Source organism: Dromaius novaehollandiae, chromosome 12, assembly GCF_036370855.1.
Source record: "Dromaius novaehollandiae isolate bDroNov1 chromosome 12, bDroNov1.hap1, whole genome shotgun sequence".
NCBI lineage: Eukaryota > Metazoa > Chordata > Aves > Casuariiformes > Dromaiidae > Dromaius > Dromaius novaehollandiae.
The window spans coordinates 3,118,670-3,128,010 of NC_088109.1; the positions used below are offsets into that span (position 1 = coordinate 3,118,670).

The window sequence follows — 9,341 nt, forward strand, 5'->3', positions numbered from 1 at the left end:
CCCGGCGGCCCCACAGCGGGCAGCGCCGCCGCGCCGGGCAGGGCAGCGCCGCCGGCCGGGCCGGGCCGGGGGCGGCGTCGGCTGCGGCGCCCCCGCGGCGTCGGGGCGGTGGTGCGCGCCGGGCCGGTTTAAAGCCGGGCGGCGGGGGCAGGGCGGCGCCGGTGGGTGCCCGCGGCGGGGCATGGCCTGAGCGGCGGCGAGCGCGGCCCGCGCCAGCGCCGGCACCGACGGGGGGCGGCGCCGTCGCGGGGGGGCGGGCGGGCGCCCACGTGGGTGTCCCGGGCCGGGCGGCCGCGCCGCGCCCGGCGCTTTGTGCGCGGCGCCGGCGGCGGCTCCCGGACAAAGGTGGGGCCGCGGCGGGAGCGGGGGTCGCGGCGGCGCTGAGCGGCTCCGTGTCCCCGCAGGCCGCGCTCGGCGGCGGCGCCCGGCAGGATGCGGGCGGGCTGCGCGCTGGCGCTGCCCTGGCTGGCGCTGCTCGCCGCGGCGCGGCAGCCCCCGGAGCAGCCGTCGGCGGCGCCGCTCTTCACGCGCCGGCCCTTCCTGGTGGCCTGGAACGTGCCCACGCAGGACTGCAAGCCGCGCTTCCAGGTGCCGCTGGACTTCAGCCTCTTCGACCTGCACGCCTCCCCCAACGAGGGCTTCGTGGACCAGAACCTGACCATCTTCTACAAGGAGCGCCTGGGGCTCTTCCCCTACTACACCAGCCAGCGCGTGGCCGTCAACGGCGGCGTGCCCCAGAACAGCAGCCTGGCCGCCCACCTCGGCTGCCTCCGCGAGGGCATCGGCAAGTACATCCGCTCGCCCGCCAAGGAGGGGCTGGCCACCATCGACTGGGAGGAGTGGCGGCCCATCTGGATCCGCAACTGGAAGCCCAAGGACATCTACCGCAACGTCTCGCAGCAGCTGGTGAGGCTGCGCCAGCCCTCCTGGTCGCTGGAGCAGGTGAACAAGCAGGCCGTCTTCGAGTTCGAGTCCTCGGCCCGGCAGTTCATGATCAGCACGCTGCGCTACGCCAAGAGCTTCCGGCCCAAGCAGCTCTGGGGGTACTACCTCTTCCCCGACTGCTACAACCACGACTACAGCAAGAACAAGGAGAGCTACACGGGGCAGTGCCCTGATGTGGAGAAGACCCGCAACGACCAGCTGTGGTGGCTCTGGAAGGAGAGCCTGGCTCTCTACCCCTCCATCTACCTGGACCAGGTCTTGGCCTCCACACCCAACAGCCGCAAGTTTGTGCGGGCCCGGGTCATGGAGGCCATGCGCATCTCCCGCAAGTACCACGAGGACTACTCCCTGCCGGTCTTCGTCTACACCAGGCCCACCTACATCCGCAAGCTGGACGTGCTCAGCCAGGTAAGGGTGCCCTGTCCCCGCTGCCCTGGCACCAGCACACCCTCACCGTGCCTGACGCTCGGCCCTGCGCCCCCGCTGTGGAGGGGGTACTGTGCCGGTGCAGGCAGGGGCTGGTGGGGCTGCCCCGCTCCCTCTGCAGATGGCGGTGCCGGGCCGGGGGCCGCCGGTGCCAGCCAAGTGAGCTCCAGCGGGACCCCGAGGCTGGCGTGAGTGTGCCATCGAAAGGGCACGGTGCCCTGTGGCCGGAAACCGCAGCCGCATGGACGGGCTCCGCGAGCAACCAGGACTTCCTCTTCCCGTGCTTGGGGCACCTCTTCCTGAGACCTGGCCGTGGGGCCGGGATGCCCAGGCTCTCGCCCCACGTGGCTTCTCCGCTGCCGGCATCCCGTCCTGCCAGCCGGAGCACGGGGACAGCTCTGACCCGCAGCGCCCAGCTCTGGAGGCTGGCATCGGCCCTCGCAGTGACACGCGGCAGCGCTGCCAGCTCCCTGGCCGGGCGGGCAGCGGGCCTGGGGTCTGTGGGAGGGCAGCGTGCCACGCTGGCGCGGGCCGTTGTTCTGGCTTGCTCGCGGCGAGGGCCGTCGCCTCCGTGCCGTGACCGCAGGTGGCGCGGGCCAGCACAGAGCCCCGGGGGCTGCCGGGAGCTGGTGGCACCGTGGGGGCTCGGCTGCGCCCCGCTCTGGGCCTGCGCGGGGCCGGGGCCGGGGCCGGGGCCGGGCTGGCAGGGAGGAGCCCTCTGGGCATGGAGCCGTGGTGCCGGGGGCTCACGGGCTGCCCGGATGGGTGGAGGGCCTTCCCCACGGGAGCAGCTCCGTGCCCGGCTCCGCCGCCTCCCTGGGCGTGGGGGTGCTGGCGCCAGGGCTCGGCCCCTCCGGGGGCGCAGGCCCGTGTCCTGGCAGGAGCGGATGCAGGTGTGGCACGGAAAGCTTCTTCCCGGGCACGGCCACCTGGAGCGGGACCAGTGGCAGCCAATGGACCGGGTGCCCCGGGATGGAGGGCTGCGGGAGCTGCCCCACGGGGCGCACCGGGCCGCGCGGTGCCAGCTGACCTGCGGCCCTGACCTGCCTCTGTGCCCGCAGCCGGACCTCATCTCCACCATCGGGGAGAGCGCCGCGCTGGGTGCCGCCGGGGCCATCTTCTGGGGCGATGCCGACTACACCAAAAACTGGGTAGGTTTGGGGTCGAGGTGCCCGGGGGGGCTGCGGGGATGGACGAGGCGGCGGGCGGAGGTGACGCCCGCCCCCCGGGAGGCAACCGGTGGCTTGGAGCGACGCCAGGCTGAGGTGGTGCCCCCCACACCCTCTCTCCCCGCAGAACTCGTGCCAGACCATCAAGAACTACCTGGAGGGGGACCTGGGCCGCTACCTGGTGAACGTCACCACGGCGGCGCAGCTGTGCAGCACGGCGCTGTGCCAGGGCCGGGGGCGCTGCCTGCGCCAGGACAGCACCGCCAACGTCTTCCTGCACCTCAACCCCGCCAGCTTCCAGCTGCGCCGCCGCGACGCCGCCCACCCCCAGCGCCCCCTCATGTGGGCCGAGGGCCGGCTCTCCGCCGCCGACACCCGCTTCCTACGGACCCACTTCCGCTGCCAGTGCTACCAGGGCTGGCACGGCGGCGCCTGCCAGCTGCAGGCGAGCCCCCGCGGCGCCGCCCCGGCCCCCCGCGCCCACCTGGGACTCCTGGCGCTGCTCCTCCTGGCCCGCTGGCGCTGAGCCCCGCCGCCCGCGCGCCCTCCCGTTTCGCGGCGAGGCCTCTCGCCCGCTCGGCAGCTGGTGGGGGGGTGCGTGGCCGGGGGGGGGTGTGTGGGGGGGCACCCCCGGTTCCCCGCCGTGGGGGCGCGGTGGGGCCCTCCCCTGTTGTAAGGGGAGGGATGGGGGGCACGGCGGGCGGGGGGGGGGGGGGGGATTGTGGTGCTGGGCCCCTGTGCCCTGCCGACACCAAAGTGCTTTACCTCAATTAAAGCTGGAAGGATGTGAGCGGCGCCTGCGGTGCGTGGGGCAGCGCGCCCCGACGGCGGGGGGGGACCGGGAGGGGACGCGCCGGGCCACCCACGTGGCTGCCGCCCTGGCCACGCCCCCGGCGGGAAGACCACGCCCTGGCCACGCCCCCCGCGGCCCGGCCACGCCCCCGGGGTGGAGCCAGCCCCGCTGCGCCCGGTGAGTCGCGGCGTCTCTAGGGGAGCGGGGCCGGGCGACAGCGCGGGGGTGGGCGGGGAGCCTGGGGGGCTGGGGGAGCCCTGGGGGGGCCATAGGGGCCGGGGGAGCCCCGTGGCAGCGGGGGCTGCAGGGCGCCTGGGGGCGGAGGGAGGCCGGCAGCCCCAGAGGCTGCAGGAGGCTGTGTGGGGCAGTCGGGGGGCCGGGGCGGCCCTGCGGCACCGGAGGCCACAGGCAGCAGTCGGAGAGGCCGCCGGGAGGGACGCTCCCCGCCGCCCGCCCCATGCCAGCCCTGTCCGTGGGGCACCCCGGCACCGTCCCTGCCCCGCGGCACTGCTCGGTGCTGGCAGGATGGGGTGCGGGCAGGCGGGTGCTGGCGGGGGGCCAGCCCAGCCCTGCCCTGCTGCTGCCAGCCGGTGCTGAGAGCTGCCCCAGGCAGGGTCCTGCTGCGGCCCCGCACCCGGCCTGCTGGCTCTCCCCCAGCACTGCCCCGTTTCGCCATGCACAGGTTCACGTTGTGAGTTTTATCTGTGCGATGTCCTGCCAACTCGCGCCTGGGGCTGTGAGCGTCCTCCAGAGCTTGTCCTGCTCCTGCCAGCTAGGGCTGGTGCTGTGAGTGTCCTCCAGGCCATGTCCTGCTCCAGCCAACTAATGTCTGGTGCTGTGACTGTCCTCCAGGACTTGTGCTGCTCCAGCCAGCTAATGTCTGGTGCTGTGACTGTCCTCCAGGACTTGTGCTGCTCCAGCCAACTAGTGCCTGGGGCTGTGACTGTCCTTCAGGACTTGTGCTGCTCCTGCCAAACTAGTGCCTGGGGCTGTGAGCATCCTCCAGGCTGTGTCCTGCTTCTGCCAGCCAGGGCTGGTGCTGTGAGCATCCTCCAAGGCTTGTCCTGCTCCTGCCAGCTAGTGCTGGTGTTGTGAGTGTCCTCCAGACCTTGTCCTGCTCCTGCCAACTAGTGCCTGGTGCTGTGAGTGTCCTCCAGGTCTTGTCCTGCTCCTGCCAGCTAGTGCCTGGTGCTGTGAGTGTCCTCCAGGTCTTGTCCTGCTCCTGCCAGCTAGTGCCTGGTGCTGTGAGTGTCCTCCAAGCCATGTCCTGCTCCTGCCAGCTAGTGCCTGCTGCTGTGAGTGTCCTCCAGACCTTGTCCTGCTCCTGCCAACTAGTGCCTGGTGCAGTGAGCATCCTTGAGGTCTTGTCCTGCTCCAGCCAGCTAGTGCCTGGTGCTGTGAGTGTCCTCCAAGCCATGTCCTGCTCCTGCCAGCTAGTGCCTGGTGCTGTGAGTGTCCTTGAGGCTTTGTCCTGCTCCTGCCAACTAGTGCCTGGTGCTGTGAGTGTCCTTGAGGCTTTGTCCTGCTCCTGCCAACTAGTGCCTGGTGCAGTGAGCATCCTTGAGGTCTTGTCCTGCTCCAGCCAGCTAGTGCCTGGTGCTGTGAGTGTCCTCCAAGCCATGTCCTGCTCCTGCCAACTAGTGCCTGGTGCTGTGAGTGTCCTCCAAGCCATGTCCTGCTCCTGCCAGCTAGTGCCTGGTGCTGTGAGTGTCCTTGAGGCTTTGTCCTGCTCCTGCCAACTAGTGCCTGGTGCTGTGAGTGTCCTTGAGGCTTTGTCCTGCTCCTGCCAACTAGTGCCTGGTGCTGTGAGCGTCCTTGAGGTCTTGTCCTGCTCCTGCCAACTAGTGCCTGGTGCTGTGAGTGTCCTCCAAGCCATGTCCTGCTCCTGCCAGCTAGTGCCTGGTGCTGTGAGCGTCCTCCAGGCCTTGTCTTGCTCCAGCCAGCTAGTGCCTGGTGCTGTGAGTGTCCTCCAAGCCATGTCCTGCTCCTGCCAGCTAGTGCCTGGTGCTGTGAGCGTCCTTGAGGTCTTGTCCTGCTCCAGCCAGCTAGTGCCTGGTGCTGTGAGTGTCCTCCAGGCCTTGTCTTGCTCCAGCCAGCTAGTGCTGGTGTTGTGAGTGTCCTCCAAGCCATGTCCTGCTCCTGCCAGCTAGTGCCTGGTGCTGTGAGCGTCCTCCAGGCCTTGTCCTGCTCCTGCCAGCTAGTGCCTGGTGCTGTGAGTGTCCTCCAGGCCTTGTCTTGCTCCAGCCAGCTAGTGCCTGGTGCTGTGAGCGTCCTTGAGGTCTTGTCCTGCTCCAGCCAGCTAGTGCCTGGTGCTGTGAGCGTCCTTGAGGTCTTGTCCTGCTCCTGCCAGCTAGTGCCTGGTGCTGTGAGTGTCCTTGAGGCTTTGTCCTGCTCCTGCCAGCTAGTGCCTGGTGCTGTGAGTGTCCTTGAGGTCTTGTCCTGCTCCTGCCAACTAGTGCCTGGTGCTGTGAGCGTCCTTGAGGTCTTGTCCTGCTCCAGCCAGCTAGTGCCTGGTGCTGTGAGTGTCCTCCAAGCCATGTCCTGCTCCTGCCAACTAGTGCCTGGTGCTGTGAGTGTCCTTGAGGCTTTGTCCTGCTCCTGCCAGCTAGTGCCTGGTGCTGTGAGTGTCCTCCAAGCCATGTCCTGCTCCTGCCAGCTAGTGCCTGGTGCTGTGAGCGTCCTTGAGGCTTTGTCCTGCTGCAGCCAGCTAGTGCTGGTGCCGTCAGTGTCCTCCAGACCTTGTCCTGCTCCAGCCAACTAATGTCTGGTGCTGTGAGCATCCTCCAGGCCTTGTCGTGCTCCAGCCAACTCGCTCCTGGTGCTGTGAGTGTCCTCCAGGCCTTGTCCTGCTCAGGCCAGCTGGTGCCTGGTGCTGTCAGCATTCCCAGGCAGTGCCTTCCTCATGCAGTGCACATCCGTCACTGTGACCTTGCCCTCCCCCTTCACAGTGGTGTCAGTTTGTCTTTCCAGCCCAGCACAAAGCAGCTCTGCTGTCCCTGGCTCCCCCTCCCTGATGTGTTGACTTTGTGCTGGCCTCTCCAGGCCTTTTCCCTCTGCAATCAGTCATTAACCTGGAGGCACCAGTCGGCAGCTGTCACCTGCCCCAGGGCTGCCATGCCAGTTTCTGACTGCTGATAACCTTGGGGACTTCACGTGGGGCAGTGGGAGTGCCTGGCTCCCGGTGTGACAGGCACCATCAGCACTCACCTGGGCTTGTAGGGGCATAAAAGGCCCCTGGCGTGGTGAGGCTGGCATGGGTCTAGCCCAGGGCTCGCCTGTCTGCAAGCAGGGCCGGACTCGTCCAGCTCCTCCGTCACGTCCTCGCTCCCTGGCACCATGGCAGCTGCATGGTACAGCTGGGCCTTGCTGCTGATCCTGCCCGCTGTGGCCTGGGCCGGGGGGGCCGGCCCCGTCCTCGCCAACCGGCCCTTCGTCACCATCTGGAACGCTCCCACCAAGGCCTGCGCCAGCAAGTACAACGTCACCCTCAACCTGGGGGTCTTCGACATCGTGGCCAACGCTGAGCAGGTCTTCATTGGCGATGACGTCTCGCTCTTCTACAGTCAGGCCCTGGGCCTCTATCCCTACTACACGGCTGCGGGGGTGCCCGTGGACGGCGGGCTGCCCCAGAACGCCAGCCTCCAGGCCCACCTCCATCAGGCCTCCGGGGACATCGAGGCCGCCCTGCCCAACGTCTCCTACAACGGCCTGGCTGTCATCGACTGGGAGAAGTGGCGCCCGCTGTGGGCCCGTGACTGGGATGCCATGAACATCTACCGGGAGAAGTCAGAGGCCATGGTGCGGAAGGAGCACCCACTCTGGCCCTCTGCCCTGGTCAATGAGGTGGCAAAGTTCGAGTACGAGCAAAGTGCCCGGGCCTTCATGGAGCAGACGCTGAAGCTGGGTGAAATCCTTCGGCCCAATGGCTACTGGGGCTTTTACGGCTTTCCTGACTGCTATAACAACAACTTTGACAGCTGGGACTACTCGGGGGAGTGCCCCCTGATCGAGCAAGTGAGGAACAAGGAGCTGTTCTGGCTGTGGGAGAACAGCCGCGCGCTCTACCCCAGCATCTACCTGCCCAAGGAACTCAATGGCACAAACAAGGTGCTGAGCTATGTCCGGAACCGGGTGGCCGAGGCCTTCGCCGTCCAGTATGATGTCGTCGATGTCAGCATCCCTGTCCTGCCCTATGCCCAAATCTCCTTTGAAAACACTGTTGACTTCCTTTCCGAGGTGAGGCTTGCTGGGCTGGGAGGGAGCTGCGGGAGGCTCTGAGGAGTTCTTTGATCAGCACCAGAAGAAAGGGTCTGTGATGGTGGGGTGCTGGTGAGAGAGGGTCCTCAAATCTCCTGGAGAGACGAGGCAGGGGGGTCACGGGCTGCGGGGGGAATGGTTGCTGGTTGCGTTCAGCTCTTTCCACATTGCCAGCCTGCATCTGCCCTTTGCGAGTCAATCCTGGCTTGGCTCTGGCACAAAACTTATCCTCCGGCCGATGGCAGGGATCTGGCACAGCTTCCATGCTGTGGACGACAGCACAGCTCCCGCGCTGTGCAGGGGCTGTGAATGGTGGTGGTGATGCCGCTATGCCGGTGCTGGCGGTGGGGAGGGTCCGTGCACGGGCTGACCTCTCCTCTCCCCCGGCGGGCAGGAGGACCTGGTGAACACCATCGGAGAGAGCGCAGCCCAGGGCGCTGCCGGCGTTGTGCTGTGGGGAAGCCTCAACTACAGCAGCTCCCAGGTGAGCACGGGCATGGCGGCAGAGCTGGGCATGGCCGCGCTGCCGGGTGGGCAGGGGCTGTCACTGGGAAGTCCTGGCTGCCAGGCAGAGCCGTGATACCCCTCTGTGCCCCGTCGCAGGAGATGTGCTTGAAGCTGAAGAACTACCTGGATGGGGACCTGGGTCGCTACATCGTGAACGTGACAGCCAGCGCCGAGCTGTGCAGCCAGACCCTGTGCTCCGGCCAGGGCCGCTGTGTGCGCAAGAACGCTCAGCAAGGCTTCCTGCACCTCGACCCCTTCCAGTTCTTCATCGAGAGGCACCCCAGCAAGCCCCAGTTCGTGGTGCGCAGCCTGGCCTCCGACAGCGACAGCTCCCAGCTAGCCGAGGAGTTCAGCTGCCAGTGCTACGACAGCTGGCAGGGAACGCGCTGCGACACCAAAAGCTCCTCCAAGTGAGGCCCGCTGCGCGCTCCCCTGCATCCCCCACGCCCGCTCCCCGGACCCACGCTACTGCCAGATCCCTGGATCTCCAGCCCACCCCAGGCGGGTACGGGAACACCGCCTCCACGCACCGGCACCCTCTCTGCAGGGACGTGAGCCTTGGAAGTCCAGTCACAGGGCTGCTAATAAAACTGCTCTGCATCCACGAGCATCTCTGCATCTCTCGTCCGTGGCCTGGTGTGCGCTGCTCTCGCCAGCCAGGCACGGTCCAGCTGCTTGGGGGCTTCACAGCTGGGGCTGGGTGCTCAGGGTGGCGGCACGTTTGGGGGAAAGGGAGCGAGCCGGTTGGTGCCTGCGAGGCCTGGGCCAGGCAGGAGGGCTGGAGCGGCCGGCCAGCGAGGGGGCTGGTGGGGGTGAAGGCAAACCCAGGACAGGAGCATCTCAGTCCCAGCACGTGCCAGTTACTGGTGTCCCCTGCGTGCCATGGGCAGGGTGGTCTCCGCAGCTTTGCGGAGGGGAGCAACCATGATGCTGGCCCACCCCCAGCCATGCCTGGTAACTCGTCCCAACGCCAGCTGGCAGCACCCTGTGCCTTGGTGCAGCCTTGGTGCAGGGTGGCCAAGCACAATGTCTGCACAGCCCACCCCAGCACAGGGTGCCGTGCTCCCCACTCCTCCCCACGGCCCTAACTTCAGGAGCTGGCCACCACGGCTCCCAGCTCGAGCATGTTCTCCTTGGCTCTGCCTCACTGGTGAAGCCACATCTGCCCATGCCTCAGTTTCCCCCTCCTGTAGACCCCACATAGGACAGGGTGCTGATCCCAGGATTTGGGGGCAGGATGCCAG

General features: G+C 67.8%; 2 protein-coding genes across 3 annotated transcripts; both read left to right on the forward strand.

Annotated features, from left to right (window-relative positions):
- Positions 1-404: 404 nt before the first annotated feature.
- On the forward strand, positions 405-3,157 carry HYAL2 (hyaluronidase 2). The gene is made up of 3 exons (XM_064518660.1): positions 405-1,353; positions 2,433-2,522; positions 2,668-3,157. The coding sequence occupies exons 1-3, from the start codon at positions 433-435 to the stop codon at positions 3,064-3,066; spliced, it is 1,410 nt and encodes a 469-aa protein (XP_064374730.1). The 5' UTR covers positions 405-432; the 3' UTR covers positions 3,067-3,157.
- A 91-nt stretch (positions 3,158-3,248) lies between these two features.
- HYAL1 (hyaluronidase 1) lies at positions 3,249-8,701 on the forward strand. Of its 2 annotated transcripts, none has more exons than XM_064518661.1 (4): positions 3,249-3,510; positions 6,376-7,569; positions 7,985-8,074; positions 8,194-8,701. In XM_064518661.1, exons 2-4 carry the CDS (start codon positions 6,670-6,672, stop codon positions 8,509-8,511), a joined length of 1,308 nt encoding a protein of 435 aa, XP_064374731.1. In that variant the 5' UTR covers positions 3,249-3,510; positions 6,376-6,669; the 3' UTR covers positions 8,512-8,701. The 2 variants fall into 2 exon arrangements, with proteins under 2 accessions (XP_064374731.1, XP_064374732.1); XM_064518662.1 differs by having other exon boundaries at positions 6,623-7,569.
- The last annotated feature ends 640 nt before the right edge of the window (positions 8,702-9,341 follow it).